Source organism: Theobroma umbraticum, unplaced genomic scaffold (assembly GCF_002168275.2).
Source record: "Theobroma umbraticum cultivar Fairchild unplaced genomic scaffold, ASM216827v3 scaffold_44.0, whole genome shotgun sequence".
NCBI classification, from domain to species: domain Eukaryota; kingdom Viridiplantae; phylum Streptophyta; class Magnoliopsida; order Malvales; family Malvaceae; genus Theobroma; species Theobroma umbraticum.
The window spans coordinates 12,479,846-12,503,472 of NW_018397255.1; the positions used below are offsets into that span (position 1 = coordinate 12,479,846).

The 23,627-nt window shown below is 31.8% G+C and overlaps 1 protein-coding gene across 1 annotated transcript; it reads right to left on the bottom strand.

Annotated features, from left to right (window-relative positions):
• Positions 1–5,445: 5,445 nt before the first annotated feature.
• Positions 5,446–7,345, bottom strand: LOC110409023 (large ribosomal subunit protein uL13w). Its single transcript, XM_021418234.2, has 4 exons — positions 6,995–7,345; positions 6,672–6,788; positions 6,497–6,584; positions 5,446–5,780 (listed from the first exon to the last, which is right to left on the bottom strand). Exons 1-4 carry the CDS (start codon positions 7,264–7,266, stop codon positions 5,637–5,639), a joined length of 621 nt encoding a protein of 206 aa, XP_021273909.1. The 5' UTR covers positions 7,267–7,345; the 3' UTR covers positions 5,446–5,636.
• Between the last annotated feature and the right edge of the window lie 16,282 nt (positions 7,346–23,627).

The window sequence follows — 23,627 nt, forward strand, 5'->3', positions numbered from 1 at the left end:
TCCAATGATAAAAATCTAGTTATATTCTTATCTTGATTCTTTGCAAATTTCAATATTGTTTGAGTATTGGGTTGAATTCTTATGTTAAGCTTCATTGTTAAGATGAGATTTCCACATTTTGAGCACCATATCTTTTTTTTAGAATCATTGTACATATATAGAAAAGGTTTATGTGAATATGAATTTTTTAATTATGTATTGAGTTCTAGAATTTGTTTGATTCTTTCTCAAAGCAAAATTCTAGGCTATACATAGTTAAGGAAGTGATTTAGGCCATTTTGGACCGATTGAGCTTTGCGAGCCACCTTGCTATATATTTATCTCTAGAATACCCTTTTGAGCCTAATATAACATTTTCGTTGTTTAAACACTTAATTATGAACCTAGACTTACAATTTTCAATTTTTGCATCCGTTACTCCTAAGTGTATAAGTCAATTTAGGAAGTATAATGAGCTAGATAGTGAAAAAGATAGTAAAGATGAAAAGTGATTCAAAGCTCAAAAGCATGATTGTATTCATTTCACTACCCAATAAAAGAAATAAGTTTAAGAGTGTGATATTGAGAAAAAAAACAAAGGGAAGGAAAAGAAGAAAAGAATGAAATGTTGAACAAAAGAAAATTTTGATGAAAAAGTGATGTATTGGGTGAAGAAAAATAAAACTCTAAATAGGTCCTAAAATGATTATTTGCTTAGGGTGATTTGAGCCACATTAATATTCCATATCCCACTTTGACCCTAGCCATACATTACAAGCTTAATAAAGTCCTAATGATCTTTGATTAAGTGTTTGTTTATATTAGTGAAGAGAGAGATGAAAAGCAAACCTATAGAACTCTAGTACTAATTTGAATTTTGCATGCGTCCAAACTTATCTGGATTTTATGATGTTCTTGGTGAAAAGACTGCACATGGACATAAAAATCCATTTGATGATGAGATTGCATTTGAATTGAAACATGATCTTGAATAATATTTATGTGTTGCTTAGAGTTGAATATGGAATAACTTATCAAGATATTAAAGGTGATTATTAAGTTGGTGCAATTCATTTTTAGTTAAGTTGTTTTATTCATTTATGTTAATTCATTTTAGTTTACGTTTTGCCCAAGGACTAACAAAATCTTAAATTTGAGGGTGTGATAACTCTACCATATAGAGTTATTTTGTCACATTATGGAGACTTCAGTAGTTAAGTTTTTGAGATTTTAGGTTCAGAATTTAAGTATTTTAGTTTTTTGCTTAATTTAGTTCAATATATGATGATTAGTTTACTTTAAGTATTTTAGTTTAATTTTATGTTATTTTGCTTTCAATTACTCTAAGTTTAGTTATTGCTAATCTATTTTATTATTTTTGTAGGAAATTTGATGAAAATGATTTATTTGATAAAAATCCATGCTAGCATGGTGATGGTTTTGTTCACACATGATGCAATATTTTGAGAATAAATTGAGCTACAGAAGTCCAACTATGTGACTTTTGAATCATTGGAAATCTAAGAAATAGGGTTACAAGTTTTATGTTTACCATGTTTCCTAGTTCAGTTCAACTCAAGGTGAAAAGTGTGTTGAAAGAAGATGGACTGTTGTAGTTCTGCACAAGGCACCATGATGGAATGAAGGCCATACCCTTGAATTGCTCAATGCTGCGGTGCCAAGATGCAATAGAGGATCATAGGAGGACTAGAGGCCACAGTGCCATGGTGCTGGTGAAGGGAGGTTACGGCATTAGTTTAAGGATGATGGCCCATACTTAAACCTGAAAACACAGTGTTGGGGCACCATGGAAGGTAGGGTCGTGGCGCCAAACAAGTTTCCAAAATTTGTTTTTTCATTTTTAGGATTTATCAAATCTTTAGCTACTCAAGTATTTGTCCTTTAATAGTAACTCACACAATGACTGAATAAGACCTTCTCAAAAGTAAGATTTTACTTGTGTTAGCAAATTTTGTTTCTAAAACAGAAAAATAAAAATTCTTGCTGAATCTTTTTTTTTTTGTAAGATAAAGAAAACTACTTTTCTTTTCTTATTTTTATAAAACGGTTAAGAAATGGCTAAAAGCTTAAAGTTTTAGTTTGCCAGCATAACATATTTATATAACCAAACTAAGTTGTATCCTTAGATACAACAATTGTATTTTAATTCAATTAAGTCCTTATGAACTTAATTAATTTTTCACTTTATTTTGGTTTATTCCAATTAAGTCTAACTTAATTGATTATCCTGATTTAATCTCAATCATGTCATTTAATGTGTGTGACCCATTAGGCTTTTAACATGTTGACAAAAAATATAAATCCTAATCAAATATCAATTTGATAACTGATTTATATTTCTAGATCATGAGCAGCTTCTAGTAATACATTATGACTACCTAAATGTTAGAGAGTTAATTAAGGAATTTAACAAAGCCTTTTAGTGATAAGCCTCTCGGTGTAATATGGTCCTTTCATAAAAAATCCTATATATGTCATTAAGCATGGCTTGGTGTCTATTTATGATATTCCATATTAGTTTGCAAAATTCATGACTAACCTTATGAATTTAGGAAATTAACTTCCTCAAATTCATCTTGCTTTGGTAAAAGACTTTATATAAGTTAATCAATAATTGATAACAAGTGAGGTACATCCCCTCATATCACTTCTCTTGACCACTTATTCACCTTTACATACTTCATGGCATACCCAAAAACACCATATTTATGCATCTAGTCGCTTTTAAACCCATAGAGGTAAAATTAAAATATGTCATTCCCCATACAAGATGACTTGGCATCTCAAGTCTGAGAACTAGTTGCACGACTATCACATGAGAACATATTTCATAGCCACTTAAATGAAACATCAAATAGAGTTCTCATAGCAGGTCATTTTCAGTGAACTTGTTCTTTAACAAGCACCCATATGTTATCCCCAAGTATCACATATACTTCAATCTATGAGATCGATTGCTTATTTCTCAAGTAAAAAAGCTTAACATGCATCAATCTTTGAGCATTTTCAATGTCCTGTCTTGATAATAGAATGACTAGAAATAATTTTAAGAACATGGTTTTGATGCATAGTGATTTTATAATTATAACAACTTTATAATTTTCATGCAAGGCCTTTATGTCCCATAAGCTTCATACAATTAGTACTTAATAACTCTTTATTATAACATTAACATGAAAAGAAACCTCTATTACATATTGTTATTCGGTTAAGTATGCATTAAATGACAATATATTCCTTGACTAATCATATTGGCTCAAGGGTAAATACCAACATTATCATGGTTAAGATTGCTTGTTTATGATAGTGTACTTAGTTCATACCTTCATACGTGGGTTTGTTTATATTGTTAGATTCTATGTAATATGGCTAGATAGACCGTATGGTAGCTGATGTGATGGTAACATCTACTATCTGTAAACCTTGAGACTGGGTCAACTTTAGAATAAAACCATCAAAGCTCTTGCTTTAGGCCTCATAATTTTATATAATATAATTAATTATATTAAAAATATATAAAAATTAAAATACTTAATAAATATTTCTTAAATTAAGTGTTTATTAAATATATATTTTCTTTCACTTCCTACCTTTATTATTTATCTCAATTCTCTAATTTTGTAAAAATCAAAATAATTAATAAAATGACATAGTTTCTCACTTCCTCAATTATGTTTTTAATAAATTTTTATTTTTTATCATTTCTCAATTTTCATAATGTTAATAATTCTCAATTCTTTTTTTAATTTTTAATAAACGTAATATGTTTTTAATTTTCTTCAACTAACGGTATTTTTTTTTATTTCAATAACAAGAACCTCATTTAAATATTTAAGCGTTTTAGGCCTTAAAAATATTGAATTGCCCCTGCCTTTGGACAACTTCGGCGGATAGTTTACGTTTAATGCAGTGTTTTAATAAAATATCACTTTTGATTGAGCAAAAATAAATGAATAAATACCTAGCTCTGTGCGGCTAACAAATTTTCCGGTGAGCTGCCTCCATCCTGGAGAAATTGCAGAAGTTTGAAACTTTTTACATCTCGGTGAAAATAAAATTTTGGAAAAACTTATTGAGTTTGATTGTTTTGGTCAACGGACAAATGAGTTCTCCGGTAATATACTACCAACTCCTTGTAAACTTGAAAACAAATCCATATATCAAGAACAATTTCGACCGTGTTTAGAAAATTCTACTGCCGTGGCTGAAAAGAGAAGTTCAGATGCAACCATGCAGTATACCAATTTTTATTCTGAGACTAATTGGGATGGTAGTGGTGGGTACCATTTTGCATTCAGCTTCAACCTGCGCCGAATATGCATTAGCTATTTGGAAAGGGATGGAGCAAGAGTATGGCAACACACTTACTAAAGGTCATTGATCTCTCGAGCAATAACCTGACTGGAGAATTTCTGTAGATTTAACAAGTCTTGTAGAGTTGATTACCTTAAGCCTGTCGAGAAACATGTTGAGCGGTATCATTCCTAGAGAAATTGTTAGATTGAAAGTGCTAGAATCTCTTGATTTGTCTACAAACCGGCTTTCTGGTGAAGTTCCATTGGGCTTGGCCGATTCGTCTTGCTTGAGTTACTTGAATTAATCAAATAACATTTTGAGAAAAAATTCCCTTGAGCACTCATTGGCAGCGCTTTCATGCTACTTCATTTATGGGAAATCTAGGCCTTAGTGGACTTCCACTCAAATACCATGTGCCTTGGAGACGACAAGGAGCAAGATGGTGGTACTGAGAACAGCACTCTAGAGGATGAAAAATGGTACAAAGCCCCAGGTTTTTACATCAATAGAGGGATGGATTACTCTAGGCTTCTGGGGGCCTGTGGGACTCTATCAACTGGCCCGCGAGACCTGATTGTCTCCAACTTTTGAGTACCCTGGTGGACTGGCTCTGCTAGACAATAGCATTCAAAGCAGCGAAGAAGCAGAGGCTTAGGAGCAAGTTTTACATTCGGGTGAATGTCATTGGTTGTACCATTATGCTGTGGAATTCTGGTGCATTTGTTCTGGATTTATATTAGTATGAACATGCACGCAATAGACATTGAACAAAATAGACGAACATCAATTCTTGTGAAGCATCAGATAATTAGGCTTAGAGCCAGTGCTTTCCGAGCGATGTAAGTCACCATGCTTTCTGATTAAACTCTATGTTAGCCTTTCTTTTGCTTGTAATTGAAACTTGAAATTATCATTTGTGGTTGATTCAACTTTGAAGTTTAGTGTCTGGCCAACAAAACTTCAGTTTAGGTGCACAGGCTTCCAGACTCTTGGCAATGGAATGATCGATAATAGAATTTAGACAGCACCAGGCAAACTGAAAATTGATAATAGAACAAACCTTCTAAACTGGCTACGATCACAAAACGGCACATGCAATGGTTTTCTAATGCGGTATTCCCAATGGTCACAACATATAAAACATCCATAGCAATCACAATACTCAACGTGATGAACATATATGAAACGTATTGAAAGGATCCTACGTGCAAAAATAAGACAGGACAACTCAGATTCAACAAATTTTCAGCCTCCACATCTGAAACAGAATAAAACACTGAAACCAAATCCATACAGATAACCTTAACAAAATTGTATGAAACTAGCTAGCCACTAGAAACTCAGTACTTAACAGGGGCAAGGATGTCTAGTTGGGAGCCAAGTTTCTCCTCTGCAGCCTTCTCAGCCTTTACCCTAAGCTTATTCAGCTGCTTCTTCCTCTCATATGCAACCTGAGCCCTCTCCTTCCTCTTCTTCTCCAGCTCCTGGAGTCCATAGTATAATTAGAAACAAAATTTGAATAGAATTTTCATTTATTAATTTCACACCTTCCAGGTTTAAAAGAATGACTGCGAAGTAACCTTTCAAAATATAATCCATTGTACAAAATCAAGGGTACTTGACATTAATGTTATATATTGACAATTCAATCTGCACAACACTGCCTTGTTTCCACATTGATCACACCACTGGCAAGACTAGCATTTATCTCACCATTAACAAAGATAATAAAAAAGTTAAATAAAAACCGATTCAGATCCCATAAAATGGTTAAGTACTAATCCAACAGTATGCATCCAGAGCAGAATTCCTGATTTTTTTTCTTTACAGAAGTAAAATTTTAAGAGATCAAAAAGTTGAATTCCTATTTGCAAAAAAAAAAAAAAAGGAGCTTGAATTCCTACAGCATTTAACAAAACACATCCTCATACAGTACCAATTCCTTTTTGCAGGTGTTTCATTGATGCATCCTTTCTTAAGGTACTAAAAACAAGAGTACATATGCACTAGTTCTAAAACAGATAACAAGTGAATGACAAAATGAAATTGATTAAATACTTTCCTCAACAAATAATAAGAAACTTAAGTACTACTTTATACATTAACATAAATAATGCTTATCTCAAAAAATAAGGGCACAGGTGGATTCAAGGACAGTCGATAGCAAAGTAATGAGTAAGGATTGATAAGATAATCTCACCCTGATGGTGTCGTAATGGTTCCACCCAACCTCTGATGACAAGCGGCCCAACAAGCAGTACTTGTGCCCCTTCTGAAGCCTCAAGACCCTAATTGCATTTATGAGAACATATCACAAAATATTAGAAGAAAATCAAAGGCTTATAATTAAAATGAAAGACATTAGAGAAACTTACTTAAGAGCATCAGGGATGACCATCCTCTTAATCTTATCATATGGGGAGGGAATACCCTCATAAGCCTTCAAACGAGCAAGGGCAGCCGCTCCACGCTTAGTCTTATGTGGTATCATTCTGCAAATGTTATCAACCATTAAATCTCCTCCCATATATGCATTTTTTATTTAGTGTTCAAAATGCAGGCATTTGGACATTCTTTTCTTTACAGAATCAGACGAGACACAAATCTCGACAAACCCATTTTCACTGTAACTCCAGATTCTCTAAAATCGGGAAAAAATAAAGAGGAGAGGGAATGAGAAAGGTAAATACTGACTGACCCGCGAACGGTGCGCCAGAAGATCTTGGCGGGGGCACGGAAGTGGATGGGACCATGAGAAGGCTTGGTGTTCATGCGTTTGCGGAGGAATCTCATGTACTTCATCTTCTGGCGAACGAGTCCGCCTGACATGCAAATTTCCTCGCATCTGACTACCACCACTTTCTGGCCGTTGAGCAGCTCCTTCGCAACGATCGAAGCCAGCCGTCCCAACATGTGGTGCCGGGCATCCACCACCACTTTCTTCGCGCATACCCCTGATCCACACACCATTATTCTCACCTTATTGCAGCTTCCTCCCTCTCTCGGAGCCGCTAACTGAAGAAGAAATATGGTTTATAAATGAGGTCAGAGGCTGCTAGGGTTTCAGGTTAGTAGGGTTGTTTGCGGCCATTTAGTGAGGTTAGAAGTATGGGCCGTGGGCTAGAATCCGGGAGAATGGCCAGTAAAATTGCGACTTTGGGCCTTCAATCTGGACGACGTGGGCCAAAAGATACCATATTTAGAAACGTTTGGGCTCAGGAGATTCTATATTTAAATTAATAAATGATTTATATTTTTTAATATCAATCCCTAATAATAAAATTGTACTTTTAATTAAACTTAAATAATATTTTATTGTCACATGCGTTGTACATTAATATTTATTTTTTATTATTTTAAATAATAATTTTACATAATTGTAAAGTTTAATTGAAAATTTGTAATATTAATTTACAACTATTCAATGCTACTAAACTTAAAACATATATTTTTTAATTAAAGTTATCAATGCAATTAAAACATTTTATTTGAAAATTAGATAAATTTTATTAATATTTATAATAAAAATATGTAAAATGGTAATTAGAAAATATAATAAACAAATATGTTCATTTTTATCAATAAAAAATTTTGTCAATATTCATACTTTTATATATATTATAAATGATGCTTTTACTACAAAATTATGTAATTTTACCGTAATAATATGAGAACGGGTTAACCAAAAGACAAGTCTCCATCCTGATAAAGTACATGTATGACATTTGGTATCTTACAATGCAATCACTTTGCATGAAATGCGATCGTAGAGAATATCATTACAGGGAATATGTTTGTAAGATAAAAAACATTACAGTGTTTGGTATATTAAGAAACTAATAATTAAAATATTAAGAAAATAATATTACAACGTTTGATTTACAAACCTTTTACTCGAAATGTAATATTACTTTCTAGAATTATTCTTATGTATTAACTACAAGTTTAATATAATTATATTTTTTATTGTAAATTTTTATATTACATCATTTCTTAAATAAATTTTTAATCTCATATATTTAATTTTCATTTTTTATTATAATCTCATATATTTTATTTTTATTTATCATAATACAAATTTAGTTTATATATGAAATAAACAAAAAGAAACGTATTAAAATTTGACAATAAAGAACCATAGGAATAAATTATTCTATAATACATCGATATTGGTTGAACTTTAATTATCAATTGTGAAGTAAATAAGGTACATCATATGGTTAAGTAATCAGTTAGGCAATGGGGAAACAATCTCAAGTGCAGAACTTACCTATCATAAAACACCACAAGAGATTTTTTGAAAAAAGAATCAAAAAGTAAAAGAGAAATATTTTTTATTTTTAAAAATTTATTAAAAATTACGGAGAGGAAATAGTTGTGTAATTTCAGAAAATTATGAGCATAAAAAAGAATAGCTTCTATTTTTTCAAATATTTTAAATATATTTTTTACTTTATGGATTTTTTAATCGTTTGTAATTTCTTAAAAATAAAAATTATTTCTATTTTTGATCATTCTAGAATTTCTTTTAACATTTAAAGATTATTTCTGTGTTTTATAAAAGTTTTACAATGTATAAAAATAAAAAAATATTGTTTTTCAAATTTTATAGATTTTTTCAAAAATTTAAAATTATTTCTAATACTTTTACAGTGGTAAAATTAAGCTTTGGAATTTTATTGATTGATTTATCTATTTTCTTATATGAATTGTAAATGTTATTCTTGATTATACTTATTACTAATATATGTAAATTCATTAAAATATTATTATATTGATCTTCTATTGAATACTTCCTCTATTTGTTTGATAATACTTGAAAATATCAAATCAAGAAGGGTAGGTCATGTTAAAAAGAGATTTATGGTTTTTTTTTAATAAAAAAGGATAAAAAAGTCAAATCAAGTTTAATAATATTGTAGAGCAAGTTGTAATCTGAAATTGTATTAGTTTTTTAATACAATCACTTTATTTCTATTGGTTGTAATGTGATTACTTTACAATGTTATATTGCGTTAGCTTGTTTCAAAATAAACGTTATAATATAATTTAATTAAACATATTGCAGTGAATATGGGTGTGTATCTCTCATACCAAATGTTACCATAATCCCATTCAATATGGATTTTGACACTTACATTGTAGTAAGACTAGCATATGTACAATTGTATCAATTATAATGTCTGTATCAAAGTACAACTTTCAAATAAATCATTTTCTTTAATACCATTAAGTATTGTCTAAATTCAATGTTGCAATCTAATATATACAACTTAAAAGTGTTATCATTATTGTACTAAATTAATATAGCAAGTGTTTTCGGATGATCTTGTTGTCATGTTGAAGGTATTGCTCCGGCCATAACCCATGGCAAACCAAGGTTAACCTCATTAGCATTACCATAACCTAAAATGGTAGTATAATCTAATTTAATATAAATATATAAAAAATATTTGGTAAAAAAGGAAAATTGTCTTGTGGATAGTTTACCTTTCAAACATATAAATAAAATAAGTAAATTAACCTTTCTTACAACTAATGATTTTGATTTGATTTGAATTGATACATTTGAATTTTTTTGAAAAAGAAAAAGTTATTTTGACCTAAATTGTATTCGTATTTTTCAATATGTTTCATAATAAATTTATAAAAGCTAGTTAAATATAAGATATTAAATAAAAAAATTGAAAATCGTAAATAGGTAAAAGTTACTTAATGCATTCAATCATTCTCATTTAAGCAAAAATTTAAAATTAATTACATCTCTCAAGTCTCTCTTTTTTTCCCTTAATTCTTTAAAAAAAAATTTTGAATTCTTACCAATGAGTTGCGTGCTCTATTCTTTAGTAAAGTACCCATAAAGTTCTTGTATTATAACATTTTGTTGGAATTTAGTCATTCACAAAAAAGTTTGTCTAATTTAGTTCCTTACACTTTCTTTTTTTGCACAACAAAAACTAGAAATATATATTTGAACACTCGATATAGTTCAACAATGGCCAATCGTAATTTTGGAACTCGTTAAAAAATGGAATCAACAAATGAAACCCTAAAAAACTTCAAACATTTATTCTTGATCATTAAAATAAGAGGTGTATATCTAATGCTAGGTGTGCTAGAAAAGCCAAGAAATATCACAACAGTCACTAGTTAAGGCTTTCATACATCAAGTAATAGCCTATAAGGGTCTTCCACAATAACCTTAGTACAACGCAAGAAGAAGATTAACCTCTCTTCCATCAATCAGCTTATGGTCATAAGTGAGGGCAATGAACAACATTAGTTTTGGGACTACGTTACCTCCAGTAACCATTTGTTGGGACACTATTGAATGCATACCTAAGCCAAGATAGCCAACTATGGTGGGTTGATAATATTTGGTGTAATTTAATCAATATGAGTAACTTCATCAAAATTTACTGTTAAAGACGTTAGCGTGGTACGCATGTGGCCTTGAATTGTCAAATGAGGCTAACATGGTGCTAGCATGCTAATAAGTAATAAAATTTGGGCAAACAAAATTGGCCACATTGCCAACCTCTTCATAACCCCTTAACCTGACTTTTAAACAATAAAAACACCCAATAACAATTCTTCTATTTTCAAATCCCGCAACCCAAATCCCCTTACCTATTCTTCAATTCTCCTAAACATAAATCCTGCAACCCAAATCCCTTTATTTAATTCCCCTAATCCCAAATGTATTTTAACAAAAATTCCATCCTATCATCAAAACACACTAAAGTAAGAACAAAGAGAGCATAAATCAAAGAGAAATGGAAAACCACATAGCCTTGGGAAATAAAGGCTTTTTCATGCTAAGTTTTATAGATTCAAGCAATATTTATCCTTCTAATTTCGAAACCTCTCATTTGAAAACTACAAAAGCCAACCCATTCATTTCACATGGCCATGTGATTTCCTATCTCCATTAGAATATTCTAAATTTTCAAATATGAAGGCTCCTTCATGCTATTAGTTCTAAAGATTTCAACAATATTCATCCTTCATGTTTCAAAACCACTCTTAAGAATAAGAGGTACATGGATGAAACAGGAAGGATAAATATAGTTGGAATATTTAAAAGTAATAGCATAGAGGAGCCTTCACAATAGAAAATTCAAAATATTCTCATGGAGATAGGAAATCACATGCCATGGGAAATGAAAGGATTAGCTTTTCTAGTTTTCAAATGAGTGGTTTCAAAATAGGAAGGATGAATATTGTTGGAATCTTTAGAGCTTAGTAAGAAAGAGCCTTCAATTCATATGGCCATGTGATTTCCCATCTCACTTTATCTATGCATTTTTTTCCTTACTTTTTTCTTTAACTTGTTTCGAGGATGGGTTGGAATTTTTGCTTAAATACATTTGAAATTTAGAGGAATTAAAGAAAAGATTTAGGGAATTCAATAAGGGGATTTGAGAGAATTGAATAAGGGGATTTGGGAATTGAAGGAAGATATATGGAAGAATTGAATAAGGGGATTTAAGGAATTGAAGAAGGGGATTTGGGAGAATTAAAGAAAAGGATTTGGGGAATTGAATAAGGGAATTGAAGAAAATAAATAAAGCGATGTTCTTACTTAAGTGTGTTTCGACGAGAAGTTGGAATTTTGCATAAATACATTCGGGATTCAAGGAAAATGAATAAGAGGGTTTAAGAGAACTGAATAAGGAGATTTAGGTTGCGAGATTTGTGTTTAAGAGAATTAAAGAATTGAAATATGGGAAAAGGGACTTGGGTTATGGGATTATAGAATAGAAGAATTAAAAAATGTTGTTGAGCTTGTTTACTATTTAAAAGTTGGGTTTAAAGGTTAAGAATAGGTTGGCCATGTGGCCAATTTCTTTTTATCATTTTTTTGTGTCAAGCATATCAGTGTCACGTCAATACCGTCTGACACGTCAAGGTCGTACCAATGTCTCTAACGGAAAATTTAGATAGAATTACTCATAAATACCAAATTAGACCAATAACATAATACAACACTAAATTAGGCAAATTTTTTAGAAGGACTAAATTGAATAAAACAATATAATCTAGGGATTTTCCTAGATACTTTTGCCCTATTTCTTTCCATAGCACTTGCCCCATACTTGATAACTCTTATAAGAGCATTAATCATGTGAGAAATTAGATTTATCTTTTTTATTTGATTCTTTAGGATGAAAAAAAGAAGTCAAAAGAAATAAGATATGTTCATCTCCTAAATTCAAAAGAAAGGTGAAGAAAAGGTAAAAAAAAACACCTTTTCTCGATGAATTTATTTATATTTGTTCAATGACTTTTGTTTAAAGGAAATTGAAACTTATTCCCAATTTGATGCACAATGCAGCTTTGAGTTGAAACTAGAAAGCATTTAGAGGTTGGAGCAAATTTGTAGGCACATATACATCTTTGGTCTCTTCCATCTTTCACTTTATTAAGAAGTTTTAAAAGGAAAAACAAAGATATGAATGAATACACAGTTGAAATGAACAACATAAAGTAGAATTTTAGCTAGTTTTTAGTCTCTCACCTAATAGAATCTTTCAATATTGAGAAGTAATATCGAAATGATAAAATTAAAAAGATGGAAACGCGCCTTTCATGGCCTAAGGTTGTTGAATTGGATGGCTTAACCTTCAATTATTTCTTAGCTTGAATATTATTTGTATAAATTGGGTTAAAAGTATATTCTTTAGAGAAGTAGATAAAAAGATCACATATACTCCTTGTGTTAATATGAGGCCTACAAGCCAATCTGTGGTCGTATGGGAATTACAATATAAGATATTTATGTATGACATGTTATTATTTATAATAACATTGAGGTAGTTCTTTATCTATAAATTTGTAATTTAATTACTATTTATATTTATGTAGATAAAAGCTCATGGAACTGTATATATTTTGTTAAGGTATTATATTGAGATACAATTATGAGATCCCTATGCATCAAAGAATTGTTCTTAAAAGTTCCTGATCATTTTATTATTGAGAAAGGGTATCAATAATGCTCAAAGATTAATACATGTTATGTTTCTTACTTGTGTAATAAGCAATTGATTTCATAAGTTTAAGTATAGAAAAACTTAGAACTAACATGTAGGTGCTTGCCTTAGGAGAACAGGTTCACTAAACATAACTCGACATAAAAAGTGCATTTGGTATCTCATTCTAGTGTTTGTGTAATACTTCTCATGTGTTAGTCATATAAATACTCCTTCGACTTGAGACACAAAGTTGTCTTATATATGAAGTGTTATGCTTTGATTTCATCCTTACAGGTCCTGCCAAGGATACCAAATCAAGATATTTTTGGATATAATATAAAACATGTGAAGGTAAATAAGTGGTCAAGATAGAAATCATCATCCTGAGTGATTCAAAGAGACATATCCTAATATTTCTTAGTTGATATTAGCTTAATCAAATCCTTGATCAAGGTGATTAGGATATTATGAAATGAGTTTCCTAAGTCTCTATAAAGGTAATGATTTAATTGTAAAAATAAATATGGAGATCAACAAGAATAGACATTGCAGCATGTTCTTATCATTTTTAAGATATATGATTAGAGAATAAATTACATTGATAGATTGTATACTAAAAGGTTGTCAAGAATCCTTTGACTTTCTTAAAAATCGAGTGCCCATGATGTATTACTAGATGCCAATCTTAGTTTATGGAATTGAATTAATTTAATATGAATATGACTTATTTAAATTAATTAATAAAAATTATGATTCAATTCTATTGCCAATATATACATAAAAGTTGCTTTAAAGATTAAATTGAGAGTGTGACGATTTAACTTAGACTTAAATCATAAACTAGGTTTCTAACTACTAGGAACTAAATTAAAATGGTTTAATTAAGTAATAGCTTAATATTTTAAAGAGTTATTATATTGAGGACTTATTTGAAAATAAGTAAATTATTTAACCTAGATATAAAAGGTCTTTTTTTAACCATTCCTCACAAGAGAATTTTTGTCAGAAAAATTGAGTATTTTTCTTATGCCACCACCCTTGTGAGAACTCTTGAGAAGAGTTTCCCTTGTGTGATTTGGCTAAAGATTGAGTAAGGAAGAGGAAGACAATTAGTTGTCCACTTTGCTAGCATATAGGCATGATCAAAAAGCTCTGTCTTTGTTGAAGTTTCCATTGCAGTTATGTATGCATCTATTAGAGGCCAAGAAATTAAGTGGCTCGGGTTATTTCCACCATTGTGGTGTTCATGGGTTTGACTACCAAAAAGGTGCCATCATGATAATCACATCACTTGGCAAGGTAATCTAATTTTTTCTAATTACTTCTTTCTTTCTCAAAATCTTTGTTTGCATTAAAACACTAGGGAGATCCATGGTAGGTGCGGGCTGGTGTTTAGTTTTGCTTGTTTATATGTATATATTTTTTATTTTTCTTCCACTGCCATGATCTCTTGCATGCCGTTCCTAACACCTTGAGTAAAAGAGCACATCACAAGACTATAAACAATTTTTTGACCCACAAAATAAACTATTCGTCTCAGGGTATGTTTAGTTTATGATAAATATAAAAAACATAAAAGAATTAATGGATAATGAAAAAACATGTATATAAAAATGCAAGCATATACAAATGCAAAATATAAGCCATATTTTTTAAGGAAATATTTTGGCAAACACAAAACATGATCATGTATGTAGCCAAACGGTGGAATACCGTTGTGCAAATTGTTTACCAAATTTTTAACATTTTATTACTCAAATCATTTTAAATGTAGTTGTTGTATTCAAACAGGGAAATAGGGACATTAAGCCAACCTTACAGTTTCTTCTTTTTTAAACTTTCACCTTAATAATTAATAAATCTTCAATATTTACAACACTGAACTCTTGTATATCATTTATTGCTTGGTATTATGCTGAGTAAAATCCAAAAAAACCCTTCAAATCATTTTAAAAAGACATTTTGGCCTTGCTTGTTTTAAAATGAATATTTTGCCCCTTTAATTCTTCACATTGCTTATCAATAGTTAAACAAGAAATGCCATTTAACACCGCATCACTAATTATATGCCAAATGGACGTTTTAAGATACGAATGCCTTTATATCGTTCTCATAATGTTATTTTCAATTCTTGACCAAAGAGAAACATTTTTTTTTGGGAAAAAATTTATGTGTGTGAGTGTGTGTGTGTGTGTTAGAAAGAGAGAGAGAGAGAGAGTTAAATAAAGATAACCCTTTGTGAAATCAAACCCTTGAACTTGAGAAACGAAGTGTAACCTACCATGATGAGCTAATATTTTAAATTTCTATGAATGATATCAAGCACTCTTTAGCTTTAGAATATCCTCTAAATGTTTTCAAATAGGTTTTAGGAAAGTTGGATTTCAAATAAAGGCTAAAAGACTTGATTTTCATTTAAAAATAGCATTCTGAAGCCAAGATATCGAGACCTAGCCAAGAAATATGGAGACTTGCTTCATGGGAAGAAAGAAGTCTTAAGACCTCACATAAAGTATCGAAACCTTGCTGCTTAAAAAAAAAGTCTCGAGACTTACACAAGAAGTCTAGAGACTTGAGTTGAGAAACCTTATGAAAAACCATTATGTTTCAAAATGTACCGAGACTTAGACCTAAGGTGTCAATACCTCAACACTAGACTTCAAAAAATAAAGAGTTAAACTTGTCTTTTCACTCTTTATATTGTAAATATGTCACTGTTAGCTTAAAAATGATTATAGTTTTGATTATCACTAAATGATCAAATTTTCTTGAATATTATTTGAGTGAGCCTAGATAAATTCTTGAAAAGATTTAACTCTCATACATTCATTCTTATGTGATTACAATCTTGATTGTTTTAGTTGTGTGAGTTCTTAATGTTATTAGACTTTCACACACTTACTTCACAAGTATCTACAAGCTTGAATGACTTAGTTGTATGAGTGTTAAAGTTGCTTGAATGAGCTTTTTTCTTGATCTCTCTAACAATTACTCTTGCAATGTTTGAAAGTACAAGATAAGTTCACAAGTGGTGGAGTTTATCTTAAGACATTAATAAATGATTGATCTATATAACATCAAGCTTGTTTCAAGTCAAGAAGCTATGAAACCATGATTTTTCTTATGATGAAAATTGATAAAAATCTAAACTTTACAGATTATACATTAATGATGATTATTAATGAAAGATTCTTGTCATTTGATATTCAATCTTTCCATATTATTGAATTACATTCATGGGAAAATGATGGTTGTAAGAATGGATGAAAAAGGAAACCAAAGATGTTGATTAGGGTTTAATATGATAACTTGTGGATTATGCGAATGAATTATGATTCCATACAATGTAAGATATTGATGAGTTTTTCCAACTATGTTGGTGTGAAATTCTTGCTATGATGATGTTATAGTTGATGTAATATGATTGGATGAGAGTATCATATGAAATAATGGTCAAAGAAAGGCAATTTTAACAAATTTAAGCTTGAAGAATTGATTATAAGGCAAGAAAAATCGATCTCAAGGTACATATGAACCTTAGATTAGCTATTGGAAGTGTTAAGAATCGACCTTAAGCAAAGAAAGATTTTTTCTTGCAAGTTAGAATATCTTTTAGATTAAAAAAAATCAATCTTGGAAATTGAGAAGTGATTCTTACAAGTTAGAAAAGTTTCTAGACTAGAAAAATCAATTCTTGAAAAACAAGAAATTGGTTCGTGCAAGTTTAGAATTCCAAGAATCGATTCTTAGGAATCAAGAAGTCGATTCTTAGGCTCTAGCTTGAAAAAATATATAATACCCAACTAAAGCCTTAAAATTCATTTTACACTTTTCTAGCCTCAAACTCATCCCCAACATCGTCCAAACCCTCTCCCAACCTCCCAAGACCCCATTGGCCAATGATTCAACCTTCCAACTCAAATCTAAGTTAAGATTTGGCATTTTTAAATTCAAATCTCATGGGTATGACCAAATATTAGGATTTTCTAATTTCAACTCATTTAAATCCATTTTTTAGCTATAGATTTAAGGGTATTAGCTTTTCAAAGAGGTTGTGAAGGAAAGGAAAGTTAAGATTATTCATTATGGATTAGGCTTGTGTCATGGAAATTTATTGGGACTTAAAAAAAGGATTTTTCAATACATTTACTAACTCCCAAAATGGGTTTTTGTTGGAAACTAGGAACTTATGTTAAGATTTGTGTTGTTAGGTGATTGTTAGAGCTCGAGACTGTTGATGAACAAGATTTTGGTGACTTAAAGCTTAGGAAAAGAATATGCTTCTTGTCAAAGAGAGTGGGTTCACATTTTCAAGTATTTTTGATACGTAAAATAAGCATATTTTGATTGATTATTTACCATTGCATGTTTAAAATGACTTTGGTAAAATCTTGATTTTGAATACTTATTCAAATGTTCTGGAAGAAGTTTTCAATCTATTATATAAGTAAATATATTACTTTGCAGTAGTTTTAGACAAGGGAGGATAAGCCTTTTCAAATAATTTCTCTTCAAAATATCCTTCCCTGGTATGGTACAGGTGGAATGACTTGTAAACATCAAATGATGTGTATGGAGAAATGATATCCCTTGATTGATATTGATATGGAAATATTGATGATAATAGCCTATGTTCGTATTGGCTTTGTTGATTGTGCATGACATTGCCCATTAATTTATGAATATTTGTGATTGTGTAAGGTTAATTCGATATAGTTAATTTTGAATGTTATGTTTGAAATATTGAATGGTTGTGTTATTGTTTGGCTGATGTGTGGAGGGGTTAGTGTGTATGGGTGAAACTAAAGGGTCTTGTAACACCCCTAATTTTTGATGTAAACTAAGAATGATTTATCAAATATGTGGACTCTTGAGGACTTTAATGATAGGATATGTATACCTAGTGTTTGAAAGTGTACATATTGATACTTAGGCAAATCTTTGAGAAAATATGTGATAAATGCTATAATTTGAGGTTTTGATTAAGATTCGAAGTTATGTTTATGAGTTTGTGTATGGCATTAATTTAAATGAATGATTTGAGGTGTAATATCAATTGAGAATAATATTTCAATGTTAAACTTGGACTTTTGGAGTTTTAGGAGGCTTAAAACTGCCTATAAAGGAGAAAGTATCGATACATTCATAGCAAGATGAACAACAAAGGCCCTAGAAAGAATATTCTATCAATACATTTGAGAATGTACGATAGATTTGGCTAAAGATGAACATGTATCGAGAAATTGTCCAAACGTATAGATACATTTGAAACAAAAAGTACCCAAGGGAAAAAGTATCAATACATTTCTGATAACTCTATTATATACAGTTATTTTGACTCATTTTGGGGAGCTTAAGTAGCTAGATCTTGAGATTTTAGGTTCGAATTTAGCATTATAGGTGTTTTTTTAGTTTAAGTTTGATTACTTGTTAAGTGATTAATTTAAGTTATTTTAGTTAAATTTTAAGTTATTTTTTTAAATTACTTTAAGAGTTATTTGCTAATTTCTCTTATGACTTTTGTAGGAAATTGATGAAAAAGAGTCATTTGATGAAAATCAGTGCAGTATGGTGATAGCTTCATTCGTATATGTTTCAGTATTTTGACCATATCTCTTTCAGAAAAACTCCAATGAGTGATTCTTAGACCAATAGAATTATAAGAGGGGATACAATGTTTATGTTCACCATATTTCCCAGTTCGATTGGATCATGGTCAAAATATTTGTCAAGTCGGACCATGCAGCAGTATGTAAAGACTGAACAGATGCTATTTGGAGCAAATCTTTCAATACAAAGTCAATTGATGTGATTTTTGATCCACTGGAAAGTTAAGACAAGGTAAAACTTTTATGTTTACTTCTTTGCCCAGTTCTTAACATTCAGGGTGAAACTATGTTTGAAGTTGATAGACTACCACAGCGCTGGGGAACAAGGCTGCAGCGTTGATGAAAGGAAGCACACATACAAATTCCAGAGAGCTCAGCGCTGCAGCGCTGGAGAAGTAGCGCCGCAGCGCTGCAACTACTTCCAAAAAATAAAGGATTAACGAGATTTCGAAAATTAGGTTATTTGGAGCCTATTTAAGGAGCCTTTTTCAGAGATTTTGGAGGGAGGCAGCACAGAAACTATTCTGGAGATTTGGAGCAAGAACAAAGCAAGGAAAACAGAGAATTGGAAGAGAATCAAGATCATAAATCTCTAACTATTAGTTTCTCTCTTACCTTTGTGTTTTTTTCTTATTTTCTTTGACTCTGGATTCATGGCTTAATTTCTTTGGATTTGTCTTTATTAGTATTATGAGCTAATTTATTTTTCTAGGATTGCAATTGAACTCACATGTAATCTAGATTTTAATCACTTTCTTGCTTATTTTCAATGGGATTTGAATTGTTTATTCCAATTTGTTTCTAATGCTTTAATGCTTGGCCACCATTAAATTGATCTAGAAACCAAACAACATTGGGAAAGGGAGTTTAGTGTAGACTAAATTGGGATAGCATATGTCATATTAATGATTTGCGTATAGGATAGAGGATATACCTATAGGCCATATGTAGCCAGATTAGACCTGAACTTAATGAGTTTGTTTTAATTTTAATTCACATGGGATATAGTGTTTTGGTTAAATATAGATTTTTATAAGATGAGTCGGGAGACCCTTATAAATAATTTAGGACTCTAGGTTAACAATTCAAACCATTGAGATAAGTTAGGAAGAGAGGTAAGATTTAGATGAAGTGTGAGGGATATTGTAATCCTAGGCTTGTTTGATTTGATATTTATTTGAGTATTTATTATTTTGATTTTTCTTAATTTAATTCTGCTATAACTTAGTTTGATTTGATATTATTTTGATATTGTTTGGATAAGATTAATTTGCGATATTTTAGTACTTAGTAAACTTTTAGATCCATTCCCTGTGGGATCGATACTCTACTTGCTAATATACTGTCTATTCGATACGTATACTTGCGTAGTAGAATTTAACTGACAAGTTTTTTGGCGCCGTTGCCGGGAATTGTTTCTAGAATTTATACTAATACTAATACCAAGCAATTTAGTCTTACTTCAAATTTTATTTTTCTTGTTTTATATTAGATTTTGTGTTCGCAGTCTCTTTGGTCATTGCATGCAAAGAAGAAACAACTTGAATCTTGTTCCTTTGATCCTGACATAGAAGAACTTTGGAACGTCGAAGGGAGAATTTACAAGTTGCACCTTTAAATCAGACAATGGCTGAGGATAACAATAATAATGGCAATATGCCATTTTTGGTTCCCCAAGCAAATAGAGCACTACGAGATTATGTTGTTCCTCTTGTGCAAGGTTTGCACCAAAGCATTAGAAGACCTTCCATCAATGCGAATAATTTTGAAATTAAGCCAGCTTACATTCAGATGATTCAGTCTTCAGTCCAGTTTAGTGGATTACCTAGTGATGATCCTAATTCTCATTTGGTAATTTCCTGAGGATTTGTGACACCTCAAGTACAATGGAGTAACTGATGATGCTATTAGATTGAGACTGTTTCCCTTTTCTCTGAGAGATAAAGCAAAAAGTTGGCTTAATTCATTGCCTAATGGGTCTATCACTACATGGGAGGACTTGGAACAAAAGTTTCTAGCAAAATTTTTTCCACCTGCCAAGACTGCAAAGAGATGAGAACGATATCACTCTATATACATTCATGGTGTAGTCCTTGTATGAAGCCTGGGAGAGGTTTAAAGAACTACTGAGAAGATGTCCACATCATGGATTCCTGATTGGTTGCAAGTTCAGACATTCTACTATGGGTTGGTTGGGTAAATAAAAACCATAATTGATGCTGCTGCTGGTGGCATTAATGAGTAAGAATGCTGTATGATGCCTACAATTTTTGGAAGAGATGGCCTCCAATAATTATCAATGGCCTTCAAAAGGTCAGGCTTGAGAAAAGCTGTTGGAGCTTATGAAATTGATGCACTTGGCACCTTAACTACTCAAGTAGCTGGTTGCTCAAGAAGCTTGATACACTGGGAGTTCATGCAGTTCAAAATTCATATGTTGTTTTGAGATGTGTGGAGATAGTCATTCATATGATCAATGTCCATATAATTCCGAATCCGTCCAGTTCGTGGGGAATTTCAACAGGCAGCAAAATAACCCATGCTCCAATACTTATAATCCTGGTTGGAGAACCACCCAACTTTTCTGGAGGTTGTATGAAGTCCCAAAGGTTTTTAGTAAGCACAACTTTTGGATTTTAGAATTGTGATTATGACATGGTTTTGCTTTGTATTGGTACAAGATGCAGCTTAAGACGAGAGTTGCCTCAAGGGCTATGGAAGAGCAAAATGCCTTTGAGCCTATGGAACCACCACGAGTATCCATGTTAAGGAGCCATTGTAGGAGTGAGGAATGAGATGCACTCGAAATACAAAACCAAGCTATATGTACATTGGTGAATAGAATTGGGGAATTTGGGATGATTACCCTACAAGAAAAAGTGTCACCCTAAAGGATTTGGCAGCAAGGCTGCAAAATTTGCTGAGTTCTACAATAGAAACAAGGCACCATCTAAGGAATGGATTGATTCTAGTTTGCAAAATCCAAACTATGTGACTTAGTGTGAACTTTAGAAAAAGGGCTATTGAGGTTATGTTGGCAGATTTTATGAAGTTAAAGCCCTCGTCTTTAACTGGTCCTAATGCAGAGGAAGATCCACATAGATTTATGGAAGACATGGATAGCATTTTTTTGATTTTGGGATGCTTCATACATCAATCATTGGAATTGGTGGGTTTTAGATTAAAAGATGTGGCCAGGATATGGTTTGTTACACTTAAGAGAAGTAAACCATCAAGGTCATCCTCAATAACATGGGAGGAATTTGTCTAAGCTTTTCTGGATCGATTTTTGCCTGAAAAAGTGAGAAACGTAAAGGCACCGGAGTTTGAGACTTTAAGATAAAACCTAGATATGATGGTAATAGAGTATGATGTCCGCTTCACCCAACTCTTGAGATATGCTCTTTATTTGGTCCTAACTGAATAGAAAAGGATCAAGAGATTTATTTAAGGATTCATTGATCTGCAGTTTAAAGTGTTGGTCACTCAGAGGTTTGCCTTATATGCAGTAGTGGTGGATGTTACAAGAATGATTGAAACCAAAAGATTGGAATCTAAAGTAGAAGGAGGTAAGGGTCAAAAAGATCGGACACAAGGCGATCAGGCCGAAGAGATTCTAGCATAATTAGGAGTCCCTCATTTATATGCCATCAGAGTCATGAGGGGACTACTCTTACACATAAGCCATCAAGAAACATTGATTTATATAGCCCACCATCTAGGAGAGAGTAGTCCAACGAAGTATCTAATTTAGGCCCAGATAGAAAGGTGTTTTGTTTAATTATTGTGATAATTCACATGGTGGATTGTGCCATAAGGCAGTAAGATTATGTTTCAAATGCGGTCAGACTGGGCACTTAATGGGAGATTGTCCAATGTAGAGGCAGTCAGTAAAGGGTGACCATGGTTATGTGAGACACGTGGCAATTACCCTGCTTGAGACGGCATAGACTGGAAGGAATGCCAAAGGTGTGGCCTCATCATCTTGTGGTAGATTGACACAACTGGGTAATAAAAGTGAAAGTCAAGCAAACGTATTTGCTTTGACACCACAAGATGCTCAGACTTCCAATGCAATAATCACAGGTACACTTCCTATATGTGGTATCAAAGCACTAGTTTTGTTTAATCCTGGATTGACACATTCCTTTATGTCCCCTCATTTATGTCAAAATTAAATTAATTTTGTAGTAACATTAAGGAACCCCTAATTATGACCATTCCCTTAGAAGAGACATTTATGGTGGAGTATGTGTATAAATCTTATGTGGTCTGTATTAGGTACAAGGATACTTTAGCATATCTCGTATTGCTATTAATTTTAGACTTTGATGTGATTTTAGGCATAGACTAGTTAACATCTTATTTTGCCAAGGTAAATTGCTATCGTAAATTGGTGAAATTTAAATTTCCGGGGGAATCCTCATTTGTGATAAATAGGCATGGTAGCCCAGTGTTTGTAGAAGTTATATTAGATATAGCAACCAGATCGATGCCGAGGCAAGAAAGCCAAGGGTACTTAACGATGACAAGAGATTCTTCGTTGGAAGAAGGAAGTGTGGATTTCGTATCGATAGTGGGTGAGTATCCAAATGTATTTCCAAATGAATTGCCTAGATTAACTCTCGAGAGGGAGATTGAATTTTGTATTGACTTGGTTCCAGGAACGCAACCAATTTCGATACCTCTTTATTAAATGGCACCAACTGAGTTAAGAGAACTTAAAAGGCAACTATAGGGCTTA